The 17824-nt window shown below is 45.4% G+C and overlaps 1 protein-coding gene across 6 annotated transcripts in view; it reads left to right on the forward strand.

The window, feature by feature from the left end:
- TMCC1 (transmembrane and coiled-coil domain family 1) overlaps positions 1–17824 on the forward strand; it is a 154833-nt gene that overhangs the window by 127873 nt on the left and 9136 nt on the right. For 4 of the 6 annotated variants that reach the window (XM_010862441.1, XM_010862442.1, XM_010862443.1 and 1 more), the window contains 2 exons: positions 4832–5766; positions 13693–13710. In XM_010862441.1, the coding sequence (XP_010860743.1) occupies positions 4832–5766; positions 13693–13710 (953 nt within the window). The remainder of the gene's footprint in view (positions 1–4831; positions 5767–13692; positions 13711–17824) is intronic. The other 2 variants (XM_010862445.1, XM_010862446.1) reach the window with 1 other exon arrangement.

Here is a 17824-nt window from a genome sequence, read left to right on the forward strand (position 1 = left end):
GCTCTAAAAGGATCCTTTGAAGGACACGCTAGCAAGCATTTATATTGAACCCCTACTGGATATTTTCTTTTCCAAGGCATTGCGATACCTTCTCAGGGCACAAAGATGAGTGATGACCCCACCCCACAGGAACCGTCAATAGAAGCAGCCCACTCAAACAATCGTATCAGCATAATGTGATCGGCACAGTGATGCAGGCGCATAGATGTGTGGGAATAGAAAGGAAGAGCCGTGACTCCAGGGGCTCCCCTGGTGGCTCCAACCGTAAAGAATCTGTCTGCAACGCAGGAGACCCGAGTTCAATCCCTGGGTGGGAAGATCCCCTAGGGGAAGAAATGGCAACCCACTCGAGTATTCTTGCCTGGAGAATCCCCATGGACAGAGGAGCCTGACGGGCTACAGTCCACGGGGTTGCAAAGAGTTGGACACCACTGAGTGACTGCACACATGAATCCAGCTGGGAGCAGGAGGCCGTCAGGACAGATTCCCGGAAGGAGGTTATGCCTGGACTGGGTTCCCTTCAGCCAGGAAAGGAAAGGAGATTGTGTCCTTGAAGGCAGAAGACTGGACGTGTGAAGCTGTGCGCCCTGGCCGGAGAGCTGCATTCCAGTTGCGCCCTTAGCATACATAGATTCAAATGGAGTTTCCATTACTCCCAAGTGACCCATGGTACAGTTTTGGGTTTTTTTTTTTGGTCACAATTCTGCTGAGATCAGTAGCTCCAAAGCTAGTGAGCAGACCCCACCAGAGTTCACGTTTCAGTGAATTGTCACATACGCAGTGACACCCACGACATGATTTTAAACCTTTGTTCTTCATGAAGATAGACCTGAGAAGTGCTGGTGGTAGAAAAGAGAGTGGAGTCTTAAGTGGTTCTCAACAGAAAAGGGCTGTTTGAGACAAACTAGACTTGGAGTGCCAAGTTCACAGGTGATCAGGATTATTGTCACGAGTATTACTTGTGTATCAGTGCTTTTTCAAGCTGTTTTTGAGCTGATTTTGTGTGCGTTAGTACTATCCCTATTGTACAGATGACGAAACGAACACAGAAGTTGAGCAACTTGCCCAGTGTCACATGGCTAGTAAGTAGCAAAGCCAGTTTTGAACCCGAGCAGTTTATGCCAGAACCTGTGCTTCCCTGCTATAGGAACTGTAGCCAGACTTAATAGTCTTATTTTTCTGGTCTGTGCCTTTTTCCGTTTGAGAAAACCTTCTCCTATTTTCCACTACTGCCTTCTAAAAAGGTTTAAAACATTCTTTTTATATTGGCAATTTAGTTTTGTCTGGAGTGAAGTAGGAATGAAGTTTTACATTGTTAGATGTGGAGAGCTTCGTACGCTAGCAAAGACTTTTGGGAAAGCAAATTTTGCAGCTGGTACATTTACAACTCATGGCTGAGTCAGCCCTTCCAGTGCTAAGTATTCAGGCCACCAAAGACTTGGTTCACAGCACCGTCGATACCAAGGGAGCATTCTCACCCCTGTCCTGTAACTGCAGTTCAATGTATCTTTCTCTTTCTCCCTTTTTCTTTCTGCCCCCTCCCCTCTTCTCCCGATTTCTCTTGCTCTTCTTCATTTTTAAGAATAGTGCCTGCCAAAATTGGGAGGAGTTACTGGGTAACCCAGGGATTCATGGTCTCAAGTCTAAACCACCCATGTGCTGAAACTGAGGGTTAGTCTTCTTTCTCGATGCTGAGGACAGGGGATTCTGTCAGCAGTGTTCTCGCAGGCATATTGCTTATGCTAAGTGGGAATCAGGCACGGGAAGGACGCAGTGGGGCTCCAGACAGCCCAGGTAGAGAAGTCAGAGTAGAGAGAATCTGGATTATCTCTTCAGTTGCTGTGCAGGGAAGTAACATCACATCTAAACTGTGATCATTTGTAAATGATTATATTGAACCTTTATATGTGTGTGAAGTCGTTCAGTCGTGTCCGACTCTTTGCGACCCCGTGGACTATAGCCCGCCAGGCTCCTCTGTCCATGGGATTCACCAGGCAAGAATACTGGAGTGGGTTGCCATTTCAAATTGCAACCCACCTCTATATAGGTTTTTGCAGTTTTAGCGATGGAATCAAACCTTGATTCTGAGAGCAAGGTCCTATTCTGTTGCACAGGGAACGATATTCAGTATTCTGTGATAAACCATAATGGAAGACAAGGTATATATGTGTGTATAACTGAGTCACTTTGCTCTACAGCAGAAATGAACACATCATTGTAAAATAGATATATTTCAATAAATAAATAATAAATACATTTAAAACACCTCGATTCTAGTCCCAACAGTATCTTTTGGGCAGTATGATCCATGTGTGTCCTCCCAGAGTAACAGTGACCCTTGATTTCCATGTCGACACTTCCTCAGACAACAGGATGCGTAGAAGTTGATATTCAGATTGATAAGAAAGAGCCTAAGAAAACTAGACCATGCGTAAGCTTGTGGTCCTCAGTCTAGAGGTGTTTCTTGTTTGCCTTCCTGTTACACTGGTAGATGGGGAGCTGTCAAGCATAAGCACACAGTCAGGATCATGTAATTATATGCACGGTAGTTATGGGATCTGAAATCCCCTTCAGAGAGAAAATCACGCTGTGGGAGCTCTGTGCAGCCTGAGAGAGTGACCCTGAGGCCCTGAGCAGAGTGGGTTTCCAGGAGCTTCTCTTGCAACTCTGGGCAGCTCAGTTAGCTGGAACTCTGGCTCATCTTCACCTCTGCTGCCTTCCCCCTGGCCCTTCCATGCTGATGAGCAGGCACCTAGAGATGAGCAGGGTAGATGGAAAAGGGACCCGACACGGTTATCGTCCTGCTTCCTGACTCTTGTGCATATCCGTTTCATTAGTGGAGCATAATGTCATTTTTGTTACTTGTTTCAGTTAGAGATTATCTTTTGCTTTTATTTCAGCATACAGTAGTTCACTTCTGTTCATCTGGAAGGAAAATAATACTGTTTGCTATTCACATCAGTGGTAGTATACTGAACCCAGTTGCGAACTGCATGCATCTTAGAGATCAACATGGTCCCTGCTCAGACAGCAGACTGAGGAGGTACAGCCAAGATGGGAAAGGGAGAATGCGTCTCTAGACTGACAAGTTAATGGTCAGCATTTCATGAATATTTCAGATTTGGTGTATTATTGTCATTACAGAATTATTGATTTGGCCTTTCAGAATATGAGAGTAACCTCTATATAGTTCTTGCTACCATCTTGTTTACTGGTAAACAAGATTAGGGATGGGAAACAAGGAAAAGAATGTGCCCTTCTTTCTCCAGGGTGGTGAACTTGTACATTGTCACTCCTAGTGGGAATTTTTTTACCCCACAATGGTTATTTCATTATTTCTTACTGTTACTACTCAATAGAGAGCAGTGTCTAAAGCCTTTTTGCATGGTTGTCATTGTTCAGTTGTGTCCGACTCTTTGTGACTCCATGGACCTCAGCACACAGGCCTTCTTGTCCTTCACTATCTCCTGGAGCTTGCTCAAACTCGGGTCCATTGAGTCAGTGGCGCCATCCAACCATCTCATCCTCTTTTTGCATGGGCCCTGCCCTAATTCATCACCACAAGCCACATCCAGGCACACCTTTTGGAAGGGCTTTTTTTTCCTGAGTTAGAGAAACTCAACCTTCCCTTAGCTTTGGCCTGATGGTTTTGAAGTATGATAGTTGAAGTTTTCAAATCTGAACAATTTGTCTTCTTCTTTGGCTCCCTTGAATGGGTGCACACACACACAAGAAGATAGTCATTATATGTGTTTTGGAGTCCCTTGCCTAATCAAAATCTTTGAGTAGACAGAACACATAAAATTTGAACTTCACAAGGCCTGAACTTAGTCCCTGACTTGTTTACTTATTTACTTCTTCTGTCTCTCTCCCAGACAGTTCGTGTTACCTTGCCCAAGCTTATCACAGCTACTTGTGATCTGGGCTTTTAACTTTCAAGCCCTTACCACGTTCATGCTTGCTACTTTTAGCAGGACCTTCCCATTCTCCCCTTCACATGCCACCAACTTCCAATTTAGTGTCCCTGTTGGAACAGACAGAATGATTCCGTACCCCTTGATGTGGTTTGATTAAAAAGACACGTGATAACAATTGGATTTTTATATGTAGCCACTTAAGTTACCTTTCTCACCAACATTTTCAGACGACTGTAATCTGAAAGCAAGAATTGGAATACAGTGGCGTGTGAATACGGAGACAATTTTCATATGATTAAATTGAAATGCAGATGTACTATGTTGTACACAGATAAACTTCTAAACACAAGTGTGTGTGCTGAGTGTGAATTAATTCATACTTTAAACTCATTAGGAGAGCTTTATTATGTAAAGCAGTACTGTAAGAAATCCTCTAGCAGAAGACCTTTTGCACAGATTCCAGCCTCTGCAAATCTTTTCTCATGTATCTGTTTTGCTTAAAGCAAAGTGTGTTTGTTTGGGGACAGTATCCAAGAGGGTGAGGGGGCTGGTACAGGACAGGAGGAACTGGGTCAGCACTCTGTGCTGAGTGGGCGTCCCCAGTGGCTCAGCAGTACAGAATCCACCTGCCAATGCAGGAGATGTGGGTTCGATCCCTGGGTGGGAAAGATCCCCTGGAGGAGGAAATGGCAACCCACTCCAGGATTCTTGCCTGGAGAATCCCATGGACAGAGGAGCCTGGTGGGCTCTAGTCATGGGATCGCAAAGAGTCAGATAGGACTGAGTGATTTAAACAATTAGAACAATGCTCTGTGCTGAGTAGGTGAACTTTTTCAATACGTTGGGGCCCATCAATGGTGGAGAGCAAGTCCTCCTGGGCTCCTTCTAACCTCCCCCTCTTGCTTTCACACCAGATCGAGCGGTTGGAAGTGAGCAGCCTCGCCCAGACCTCCAGTGCGGTGGCCTCCAGCACAGATGGCAGCCTGCACACAGACTCGGTGGATGGAACCCCAGACCCTCAGCGCACAAAGGCTGCTATTGCCCACCTGCAGCAGAAGATCCTGAAGCTCACGGAACAAATCAAGATCGCACAGACGGCCCGGGACGACAACGTGGCTGAGTACCTGAAGCTGGCCAACAGCGCAGACAAGCAGCAGGCCGCCCGCATCAAGCAGGTCTTTGAGAAGAAGAACCAGAAGTCCGCCCAGACCATCCAGCAGCTGCAGAAGAAGCTCGAGCACTACCACAGGAAGCTCCGGGAGGTGGAGCAGAATGGGATCCCCCGGCAGCCAAAGGACGTCTTCAGGGACATGCACCAGGGGCTGAAGGATGTGGGCGCCAAGGTGACCGGCTTCAGCGAAGGCGTGGTGGACAGTGTCAAGGGGGGGCTGGCCAGGTTCTCCCAGGCCACCCACTCGGCCGCCGGGGCCGTGGTCTCCAAGCCCAGAGAGATCGCATCTCTAATTCGTAATAAGTTTGGCAGCGCCGACAACATCCCCAACCTGAAGGACTCTTTAGAGGAAGGGCAGGTGGACGAAGCAGGGAAGGCCTTGGGGGCCATTTCCACCTTTCAGTCCAGCCCCAAGTATGGGAGTGAGGAGGACTGTTCCAGCGCCACCTCGGGCTCAGTGGGCGCCAACAGCACTGCCGGCGGCCTCGCCGTAGGAGCGTCCAGCTCCAGAACCAACACCCTGGACATGCAGAGCTCAGGGTTCGATGCACTGCTGCACGAGGTCCAGGAGATCCGGGAAACCCAGGCCCGACTCGAGGAATCTTTTGAGACCCTCAAGGAACATTATCAGAGGGACTATTCGCTAATAATGCAGGCCTTACAGGAGGAGCGATATAGGTAAGTGATACGGGATTCAAGTCCTAGATGTATGACAATGTCTGTGTTAACACACTCCTCTCTCAGTTCGCCCCGCCCTCTTCCTCTCATCCCGTGCCCACAAGTCTGTTCTCTGTGTCTGCGGAGACGCAGCTTTAAACGGCCTGTGTAGAGTCTTTCTCTGGAGTTTCCACAGCACTTTAGATATGTTGTCTGATGTTGGCATGAGTTCTTCTCAGAGAGAGCAAAAAAGAGGCCAGAAGAGTTAAATGACTCCTTATCTCACACCAGTCACTGTAGCCCTCCCGTCTTCAACTTCCAACTGGAGCCAAGGCTTTCCACCTACTTACTTATAATCCCAGCACCACAAACCATTGCAGCCCATAGCTCTACTACATGAAACTGAAAAGATCTATAATCCTCTGAACTCTGTAGAAATCAAAGATAGAGCTCAGCCAAATGTAGTGAACCTTGTTGATATTTGACTTTAAACACACGTATCTGGGCAATTGATACAGAAAGATTTCGACTGGAAATAAATCTAGATAAGCCTGTCTGTTACTTTCATGAATTGCCAGCTCTTTAAATGAGAGTGGACTTAAACATGAAATGGTTCTACAGTAGTTAGAAAATTCTCCAAGGACTGAGTGCTTGGAGTCATAATCTGTGCTAAAGGTAGGAGCCGGTCTCTTTTTTGTGTTTCACAGCACACACTGTATTCATATTAGACCACGCTTAACCATTCTCCACATCTTTGCCTCTTGTTCCCATCACATGCGACTGGTGGTGTCAGCCAGAGCCAGGCCACCTCTCTGAGACAGATGGAAGGGCCAGTATTACAGGAGCCGCACGTCCTGCTCACAGCCACAGGTTAGGCCCTGAAAGGCCCATGTCTGGTCCTGTCCCACTTCGCATCTAGAGTCTCGGTACTTTTACTGTAGTGTCAAGGATTGAACAGTTTCTTAAGTTTCCTTTACCTCTTGGGGAAAAAAAAATAATGAAAATGAATTTTTTTTTTCAAGTTTGCTTTTATGAGGTAATTTCAGGGCCTGAGATTAATTGTTCTCGTGTATCAGTTAGTTCCGAGAGGAGTTACAGCAGCACGCTCTTTTCAGGTGGTAAAATGTCACTCAGCCCTACCTCTTATCTCCACTCTTCTGTCCTTCAATTCTGACTTAAGACTTGAAGGGAGAAGAAGAGAGAAGTGTGGGAGAGAGAAATGAAGTTCTAAAAGCAAGTGGATGACTGTTCTTATGTCATTGTTTTATATATTCTTTAATATACTTAGATGAAGAGGGAAATGGCAACCTACCCCAGTATTCCTGCCTGGAAAATGACAGAGGAACCTGGCAGGCTACATACAGTTCACGAGGTTGCAGGGAGTCTGACACAACTGAGCACACACACAGAGTGTGCTTAGAAAACAGTGTCTAAAGCAGCGAGCAATCTGACACATGTTCAGGTTCTAAAAACACCTAACTCCCAGGTTCAAATTCTAGTCCTGCCACTTTCTAATCTTGAAAACTGGACAAGATTCTTAACCTCTCTAAGTCTTGATTTCCTCGCCTCTAGCATAGAAATAATAATAGTCCTTCACAGGATGATTGTGCCATTTGCATGAAATCATTTATGCACAGCACGTAGCTCAGTGCCTGGCCCCAGAGTGCTTGATTGATGTTAGGTAGCAGCTGCTACTGCTGCTATTAAAATACATTGCCCTGAACATGGAGACCTGGGCGTTCCATGGTCAGTTGCTCAGAAAAACAACTGCCTGCTTTGACCTCTTTATTTTGAAAGGACAGCAAAACATTCCAGTTTTTAAATTCTTCCAGAGCTTAAAATTCATATAGAGTTTGTTAAGCCTTCAAGTCCGGTGTAGGCCAGTGTGAGAAAATCGGGGAGTTGAAAAACAAGTCTCCCAAGGCCACCTCTGTGTCCATTTAAAATAATTCACAGACAGGACAGAACCTTTAGGTCCTCGTTAGTACCTCATTAAAAGAATCACATCCAAGCCACTTGTGACGTAAGGAGAAGTGCACTCCTTTCATTGCATTTTGGATTCTGGTAAGTGAATGCCTAGTTTTCTGGAATGAAGAGAGAATAAAAGGAACTTATGAATTTTCAAAAACCGAAGGGGCAGGAGGAAGACATATCTGTCACATCACTTGAGCTTGAGAGTGGTCTTTCCTTTAAATGGAATCTTTTTTTTTCCCCAAGAAAAGCAGTGGAAAAGTCAACAACCGTTTTACTCAATTATTTCATTCCACCAGTATTTCCATGTATAGAGCAATAAGGGAATTCTCCTCTCTTCCACATGTCTTTACACGGTAAATATATTTATCTAATTTTGTTGGTCTTTGGACTGTTTCACATAAATGAGATTTCTGCCACGGATCGTAGTGTATTCTTTAAGGCACCACAACTTTTCACATTTTAAGCATTTTTGCAGCACTTCTCTCCCTTCTTTTAGCAGAGCAGTCCGTTGAACCTGACGTGAGTGGAAGTAGCTGACAGCAGTAGTGTTCTGGCCTAGAAGGAGCCTCCCAGCCCCGTGCAGGGGGAAGCATGCATGCTTCTGCAGTGAGCGGCCCTGGGCGGCTGGGCCTGTCCTTCCCACACCTCCTCCACACTCTGAGCGAGCTGCCCGCCGCAGCCTCTCTCTGCGGGTTTCTGGGTCTGCTCTGTTCCAGGCCTGGAAGGGCTTGGGCTCATGAGACTCTTCTGTGACCAGGAAACCCATTAATGTGTCTGTGGCTGCTCTAGATGGGTTTCTGCTTATTTTCGCTGCTTTAGTTTATTTTACTAACATCTGAGTTGACAGGAGGGAGGCCAGGCACAGTGTTAGAGGAAGAGGAGGACGCTGCCTCTGGCAGCCTTCAGTAAACTCCTAGGCTGCCCACCGTGCTAGATGTTTCCTGCATATTTGCTGACCCTCACGGTGGACCTGTAGGCACACTGCACCCGATTTTGTGGCTCAGTCTCTCAGTCGTGTCCGACTCTGTGACTGCGCTGACTGTAGCCCACCAGGCTCCTCTGTCCATGGGATTTTCCAGGCAAGAATGCTGGAGCGGGTTGCCATTTCCTTCTCCAAAGGATCTTCCCGACCCAGGGATCAAACCCACACCTTTTGTATTGGCAGGTGGATTTTTTACAACTGAGCCACCTGGGAAACCCTAAACCCAAGTTTACAGATGAGGAAATTGAAATTCAGTGAGGTTTTAAGTTTTGCCAAAGATTACTCTAAATGGTAAAGCCAGGAATCACACCCAGTTTAATGTGACTCCAAAGCCTGGGGTCTCTTCATCCCAGGACAAGTGTTTTCCCAAAGTCAACCCTGAAATCTGTCTGACTGACAGACTAACCTAGAGTCTAGCTCTAAGAAGCATTGACTTTAATAGCAAGAGCTTTAGGGCCTTTTTGAGGACCCAGTGTCTATTTCTGTAAAAGTTCTCTCTGTTTTTAACAGATTCTATAAAATTCTGTGAATGCTCAAGCTTGTACAACACTTGAGGTGAATAATAAGGGACCCCTACTTAAGTAAACCTCTACTACCGCATCCTGATTTCCCCCTTTCAGAGTCCTTTCTCAGTACCATCAGTCAGTTCATTGGTGAGTGCTTCCCGTTGGTCTCTACGCCAGTGAGTTGCACCAGGGAAAAGAGTTTTGCCCAAGACCATCTTCTTTGGAATCATCAGAATTACTCAGGAACCTCTCTTCACCTACACGATTGTACCACGAGTGAAGAGTGTGTCTTCAGCGCCCACACGCACTTAGCCCAGGCAGTCAGTGTCGCAGAGCTTGGATCTGGACTCCGCCTCAACCTTGGGCCCCTAACTAGGTGTTTAGTCTTTGCGCTTTGCTTTGGACTCTCAGGTATGAGTGGGATCGTATATCTGAGAAGGCAGGAGACAAGATATATAGTAGCTGTGTTTGTTTTTTTAAGTGATGCAATCTGTGCTGACATCAGATTCTCTTCGTGCATCTAATCTCTTCATCCCATTAGAGTATTATTACAGATTGGTTCGTGGCAACTGGGTTCACTTTCGTACTTCAGAGATAGAGGGGGCCCTTAGATATCTAGTGTAATCTCATTCCAGAGATGAGTCCCCTGAGACCCAGAAAGATAAAGTGACTTCTGCCAGGTCACACAGTAAAATGGTTTAACATATATTTAATTGGCTGCTAAAAGCTGGAGGTTTATAGTCCTGTTCCCAAATTGAGTGTACCGTGCTGAGCTACTGTAGGAAGAAGTTCCGCTATGGCAAAGTACTTTGAAACCAGGAGAGAACTAGGAAAACAGTCCCATCAGTAGTCTTACAGGTTCATTTTGTTGTTTTTCCCATAGGGAATCTGACCTGGAATTTTGCTCAGCTACTGCCTGCATGAAGCAGTGTCGTATCAGGCAGGCAAAAAACCCTCCTGGTGTTGATGAGCAGTAATGCCATTTGAAAGCTTCTATTTTAAGGGGATTGCTGTTCTTTGGAAATCGGCTTCTGAGACTGTATTAAGCCCAGGGATATTTTAAATTGCACTGAGTCATAAGAGCAAAAATACAGAAGGAGCCCGTCCCCATGAGCAGCTGTCACACGCTGCAGAGCAGTCAGTAGTGAGGCCCACCCAGTTAGGCACCGGCCACTGGAGTTCTAACTAGAGAAGCTGTTGTTAAGTGTGAATTTATTTTACTATTGCTTGGCATAAGACAGAGATATGGTCAGATACAGCTGTGGTAGCCCTGTATTCCTTGGGTTAAACCCATCTCAGTCAGTCTGGGAGTCTGCAGAGGGTATGCAGACCAGGTTTGGCCGTAAGCTTGAAATAGAAACTGAAAATATTGGCTCAAAGTGGTTCTTCATTTATAAGAGGGAAAAAAGCCCAATTGAGAGGTGCACCTAGGAGACAGACGCTTCATTCAGAGGGTGAGATCTTCTACCTGAGAGACTCTCACGCAGATGAGCTCCTCCCAAGTTAGCCCTGGAGAGGTGCTGAGGTGGGAGGGGGGAAGGGTGGACAGACGGAGTGCGAGCAAATACAGCGACCACTTTGTTCGCTAAGAGAGGTTAGGCAGGCCTGAATTTGCTCACCAGTTCTGACGCTGGTGAGTGCTGTGAGCTGGTGTGGCTCACCTATGCTCAGTTTCCTCCATGAAAACGAGGTAATGATGTCTATGGTGCAGGGTTGTGGAGATTACTAAATGAGGCAGTGTCTGTGGGGGCAGCCAGGATGGTGTGAGCAGTGTCAGGATATCAGAAAGCTGTCGTCGCTGTCTCCCCCAGTAGCCTTTATTTATTCCCTCTGTGCTTGAGGCATCTGCTGCTTTTCGTCTTTTAAGATAACGCACTGCCTCTCTTGAAAGCTGGGGGGACTGGTTGTTGTTGATTGGGGACTGAAACTGCTTTTTCCTTTTCAACTGAAGGCTAGTGGAGTCTCTCCTAGCCTCTTTTTGGGCCTCGACATAAATAAGGGAACAAAAGGTAAGGAGGGGAAATCAATTTTCTTTCCCCCAGTTCAGCCAGGGGCGCATTCAGGCTCCCACTGCACGTCCTGTCTCCAGCCCCTGCCATGTCTGCCCATTCAGATCCAGCACTGGCAGAAACCGCCTCGGGTCTCTAGGATGCGCTGGGGAGATAATGCACTCATCTGCTGCCGTGGTTGCCTGTTGGTGTCAGTCGGCCCGGGGACCTAGTCCTTCCTGTTCCTCTCAATACCTGTTCCACAAGATTCTTCAGCCATCCTGTCCCAGTGACCTGTTGCCCAATCAGGGAAGCCCCACAGGCTCTCAGAGATGGCTCCAGGCTCCTGAGCCACACCCGAAGAGTGGTGGTGCATTCCCAGCTGTGCGCTCACCCAGCTTTCTCATTTGTCAGGAATGTGGCCCCCAAGAGCCCTGGCTTGTCTTTGGTCTAGGAAGGTGACTACTGTGTTGATTAATCCAATGGATGAATTGGACCAGTTTCCAGGACCAGTTGGGAATTTTCACTTTCCAAGACCAGTATTCATTTATGCATTGTAAACGTGCAGCAAATCTAGATGTATTTTCGGCTGTACCCCAATACAAAATGTTTTTGGTGTTAAATAAAAATTTGGGGAAAAAAATTTTTTTTAATATTTTATTTCATTTATTGGACAACACAGCCTGTGGGATCTTAGTTCCCCAACCAGGAATCGAACCCATGCTCTCTCCACCGAGAGTTCAGAGTCTTAACCACTGGACCACCAGGGAAGTCCAAAATTTGAAAAAAAATTTTAAAATAAAAAAATAAATAAGCTTCGGGGGAAAAAAAAGTTGATTGCCTAAGGGTGAAGCACCCCACTGGTGAACTTAACCCAGATGGATTCTTGTGGTCAGACTAGACTGGACTCAGATCCTGTTAAAAGCCTGGAATAAATTGCTCTAAATTCCTTTGGGAAAAAAAATCTAGGTGTATTTTAATACTTTGTAGATAGAGCAGTTGAATCTTGGTGGAGAAGAATTTCACGTCCCCAAATACAATATAACCTACTTTTTTCAAAAAAAGATCTTAACAGTGTTCAGGCCTTCTGTTTACTAGATAGGTAAGCTCAAATCGTATTTAGCTGTCAACATTCCATTTGAGTTGTAATGATTTAGGAAGGACCTTTAAGTTAAAAGTCTCAAAATGAGATTATTCATCTTACGCTACTTTGTGCTCCACGTTAAGTCACATGAGAAGCGTGTGCAGTCAAGGTCACATACTAGTAGGGTCAGGAACACCCACCCTTCCTGTCCAGAGAGTTCAAGTAGTGTCATATGAGGGGGTGCAAGTCCCCTACAGGGAGCTCTTGATTTTAAAAAATCACACGTGAAAGGCTGATTCACGGTTTAGTTTCCCTTTTTTCACCCTCTGCTGGTTTGGCTTTAATATTTAAGGAGAGAATTTAAGGAGAGAATGGCGGTGTTCTTTTTATGAATTCCCTAGGTATCTGGCTTCTCCGTTTTAGAATTCAGACTGGAAGTAAACACTGAAAAATAAAGGGAGCGAAAGAGTTTATAATATTCAAAATGGGAGGAGTTGGAAAGTTTGTGAGAATATTTTCTTCCTTCCTTTCGTCGTTTAGATTTTTCATTTGACTAACAGTATGGGACGGGTAGAAGTTACAAAAAAGACAACAATAAAACAAATCTAAACAGCAAGAAGCATGAAGCAACCGATTCACATCCTCCTACACCTCACTAGCAGGGGAGAGTTGTGGCATTTTTTTTTCTCAGCCTCCCCTTTCTAAGTTACATTTCGAAGCGCCTCCCAGAGAGGAAGGAGGTGAGGATTACCGAGGAGTGTCTCCATGAGTCTCCGAGGCAGACACGTCACATAAAAAGGCCTAGTGGGCCAGGTAGCTATTGTTCTCCTTATCTTTGCTGGTGTTTTTGATGTTTCGGTGCTGACAGTGATTAATTGGTTAGACTGAACCCTAAACTCCTCCACCCAACACGCTCCACCACCTGACATAATACCACAGCATTTTTTACTGGGCTCTTTGGGCTAGTCTGTTTGCAGGCTGTAATTTCACATGTGGTTTATGTAAGCCTCTCAGGCTGGAAGCACTGAAAAAAAATGTTTGGAAGTGGCTAAGCCTGGTTAGGTTTGTGCTTTTCAATTTGCAGGTTGTGAAAAGAGCTGAGGGACGAACTTCCCTGACCCAGGTGGGAAAATTAGGGAAAATGTTTTAGTAATGACAGGCCAGTCGAATTCTTTCAGGGTACTGAGACAACCCGGAGGACGGCATTGCACGGTACCAGGGGCATCTTGCCAACCTCTTTGTTCGTCACATTTGACAAAAGCCTCAAAGTGTGTGGCTTTCTCCGTCTCCTCCCTGATGTTCCCTGCAGATTGGAGGTGCTTTACTACTATGGTAACCCAAACACAACTGTTTGTGTGAGTGTGATAGGATTTCCACTACACAATAACAGCTGCAACTTTTCTGTTCTTGCAGAAAGTCATCATTCTCCAGGTAATTCTTATGACTTGAAGAGGGCAAACGCTTAGTGGATGAATTAACAGGGCCGTTTCAGCTGGACCTTTGTGGGTTTTGCTTCACCCCTGAGTCCTGCAGCTTTGTGTCACCTCAGCAAGGCTCCTAACCTGTCTGTGTCTCGTCTTTTGGGAAACGGAGCTCTTCTGCTTACGCCAGTGCTACTTGGCTAGTTAGCTGCCTGCTAATAAAGCGCTGTCTTTGGGGGCACCAGTTACATTTTCCCATTCAGGAAGGCTCAGCCTGAGGGGATGTTGCTGTTAATTCCTATGTAACTGTGAGTAAATTGTTCAGCTTCTGAAAGCTTTCGTTTTCTGCAAGGGCATGGTAACCCAGGGTAAGGATTAACACTTTCTACTCAACTCTTTCTGGAGGTTTGCAAAGACGTAATACAATTTATTCGAGAGACTTTGCCTCACACGCATACACAACACATGCCGTGAAAGGAAGGCAGATAGAGTTTTTACCAATTTAAAGGACAGCTTGGAACAGGCCAGCTAGTTCAGTTAGTCCAGTCACCTGGCGGACTTGAGCCAGGGTGATGGCCAGAGCCGTCAGTGTGCTTGTGCTGGCCCTCCCGATGAGAAGGCAAGAAGAGGCTTGTGCCCAGCGTGGAGAAGGACAGAGTGCCTGCCCCGTAAACCCACCTGTGTGATTTCATAGGGAAAGCAGCATGGATATACTGGGAGTGCTGAAAATTCCGGAATATGTGAGACTGAGAACGTGGAGACAGATGAAGAAATGAAAGGTTAGAGAAAAGAATCAGAAGCAGGAAGCTGTGAACAGTGCAGCCACCTAGCACTTGGGATCCCGTGGCGATTGACAAGCAGTCCCCTGGAACCACCTCGCTAGGGCTTGGCCTTTTTTTTTGCCAAGCATTTGTCATCTATATCCTGTGTAATCCTCACAGCCACCCTTGGGAGGAGACAGACTTCTTAACAGGTGAACAGGGTCACTCACGCCAGTGTTTTGCAGAGTCAGGGTTTGAGTCTGAGACCTGGATGAGCAGATTCATGGGCTGGGACAAACTGCGACAGCATAAAAACATTTTCAAGTGAAGAAAAGGTACAAAGCAGAAACAGTGAAGGTGCAGAGCCTTTAGCTATAATGTGCGGTGAACAAAATCAGTCCTAACATGGTTTCCAGAGCCTTTGACATGTTAGTAACCTTTATATGACAGACACTGTTCTTTAAGGGTCAAGAGTTAGAAACACGTGCTGAAGACTTTTGCACGTACTCTGATTCACATGTAGCATTACATACTCATCAGTAGTGTTACATCATTACAGAATCTCCCCTTCTACAGACAGGTCGAAAAAGAATCCGAGGGCCAGCCTCAAGTGTCCTCTAATAAATCATCTTAGCTGTTCATAGGTGTAGGTATACAAAACATGTTTTGTCACAACTCAAAGCCACGAAACAGCTCAAAACAAAACCTGAAAAGAGGAGATAACCTGCAGGAGGGAACGCATGGAGTACTCTGAAGCCAAAGTTGCCAGCGTCACCAGGAAATCCAGCTGATGAAAGAGACTGAGTGTGAAACAGACCAAACACATGCGACATTACACTGCCGGAGGATGGCGGTGAGACCTCCAGAGGGCTGGGGAAGAGAAACTACACGGAGGCTGCTCTGTCCCACCTGCTTCATTCTTCGAGGAAGAGGGTGAAACCAAGACACTTTCAGACACATGTAGGTAAAATTACCTCTTATAAGCTTTGCTGAAAGAAATACTAAAGGAAAAAGAACTTAGTGAAAGAAATGAATAAAGCAGGTTGGTAAATCTTAAGTAGGGACTTAAAAAATTACATTTGGAATTCTTAATGTCTACATCAGTTTGGATCTAAAATTCCGGAAGAGAATATAGGATTCAAGGGTTGCATTTCAAAGAAATGTTAAAGTGTTAAAAGTTTGAGGGGCAGAAAAAGCATCTTATGTCCTGATCTGCCTGTCACTCGGCACCTGGCAACTTTCTGTTCACGTCATTCCTATTCCCTTAAAGTGATGGATGCTGGGACCTCCCTGGCTGTCCAGCGGTTAGCTCTGACCTCCAGGCTCCCAGGCGTCTTGCCCTTACCTCCTGTCTTCTGCCTCTTCCCCCGGAATAAAATACAGGTTCATCTTTACAAATAACACGAGGCGTGCGCGAGGGAGTGATACTGACAGATGTGTGTGCAGTTAAGACTTTACCAAGGTTTGGTTCTGTGGAATCCATGGGAACTACCTCTTATTGCTGAAGGCAGGCGTCACAAGTAATGTAGCTGAGAGAGGGACTTGGTGTGAGGGAGGAGCTGCTAGGCTTTAGTTCAGTTTTAGATGGATAGCTGCATCTATCTAGCAATGAAAACAACTCTTAAGAAAAATGAGACCCTGCCCCTTGAGGTGTTAACAGAGAGAATCCTTGTCAGGGCTGTTGTAGAAATAGTTCCTTGATGGAAAGAGATTTAACAAGGCTTCTTCTGTTCCCTAGAATTTAAGATTCTTTATAGTCAGGGAACTAAATTTTTTACCTTTCAAACAGTACTTTGTGGTGTATTTCTCTTTGTAACATACTGATTTTTAACAACTCTTAAGGGGAAAGGAGGGAGGTGTGTGAAATAGTGATCATCTTAGAAACATGTGAAATTGGGTGTGAGATACTGGATTCATTTTGTAGTTGGCACAATGACATGGACTGCGGATGAGTCTAAAGTGAGACTAAGGCATGAATCAGTCACCACAGGAAATACTTGGTTAGTTAGAAAGGTTTTCAAATTCCCATGAATTCTTTTCAGGAAGCAAGTATTCACTTGATGTCTTCTTCATTATGAACTAGAAACATTTTCAAAACAGCCACTGTGTTCTTAGTAGATTGAAACTGGATAAAAGAGAAACACATTTTTTAACACCTCCTGTGTACTCAAACGAATGTTTCAAGGTAGATTATTAACCTCAGTTTACAGATGAAGGAATTTGCTATGTAAAGTGAGCTGACCTGAGACCTCCATGCAGCTTTGAGAGGTAGGATTCTCAAAGGACTCACACCCAAATGCTCCTCGCTGTAATACCTATAGTCATTTTTTCCCGATGTTTATTATAAAACTTTCAAACACACTGCAGACTTGGGGGAAAAAAGTGTACAGTTAACTCCCATACTGTTAATATATTGTCTTACTGTATATCTTTCCATCTATCTATCCTTTAGCTGGTTTTTTTGATGCATTTCAAAGTAAACTACCATAATCTTCTTTAACAGCTTTATTGAGATATGCAAATCAGTGGTTTTAGTATATCCACAGACACATGCAGCCATAATCAGTTTAAGACATGTTTATCAGTCTACAATCTTCTCTACCCTGCCCCAGCCCCTGGCAGCCATTAATCTTTCTGTCTCTATCAGTTCAGTTCAGTCCGACTCTATGCGACCCCATGAATTGCACCACGCCAGGCCTCCCTGTCCATCACCAACTCCGAGAGTTCACTCAAACTCACGTCCATTGAGTCGGTGGTGCCATACAGCCATCTCCTCCTCTGTCGTCCCCTTTTCCTCCTGCCCCCAATCCCTCCCAGCATCAGAGTCTTTTCCAATGAGTCAACTCTTCGCATGAGGTGGCCAAAGTACTGGAGTTTCAGCTTTAGCATCACTCCTTCCAAAGAACACCCAGGACTGATCTCCTTCAGAATGGACTGGTTGGATCTCTTTGCAGTCCAAGGAACTCTCAAGAGTCTTCTCCAACACCACAGTTCAAAAGCATCAATTCTTCGGTGCTCAGCCTTCTTCACAGTCCAACTCTCACATCCATACATGACCACTGGAAAAACCATAGCCTTGACTAGACGGACCTTTGTTCGCAAAGTAATGTCTCTGTTTTTGAATATGCTATCTAGGTTGGTCATAACTTTTCTTCCAAGGAGTAAGCGTCTTTTAATTTCATGGCTGCAGTCACCATCTGCAGTGATTTTGGAGCCCCAAAAATAAAGTCTGACACTGTTTCCACTGTTTCCCCATCTATTTCCCATGAAGTGATGGGACCAGATGCCATGATCTTAGTTTTCTGAATGTTGAGTTTTAAGCCAACTTTTTCACTCTCCTCTTTCACCTTCATCAAGAGGCTT

Source organism: Bison bison, unplaced genomic scaffold, assembly GCF_000754665.1.
Source record: "Bison bison bison isolate TAMUID 2011002044 unplaced genomic scaffold, Bison_UMD1.0 scf7180017864482, whole genome shotgun sequence".
In the NCBI taxonomy this organism is placed as follows: domain Eukaryota; kingdom Metazoa; phylum Chordata; class Mammalia; order Artiodactyla; family Bovidae; genus Bison; species Bison bison.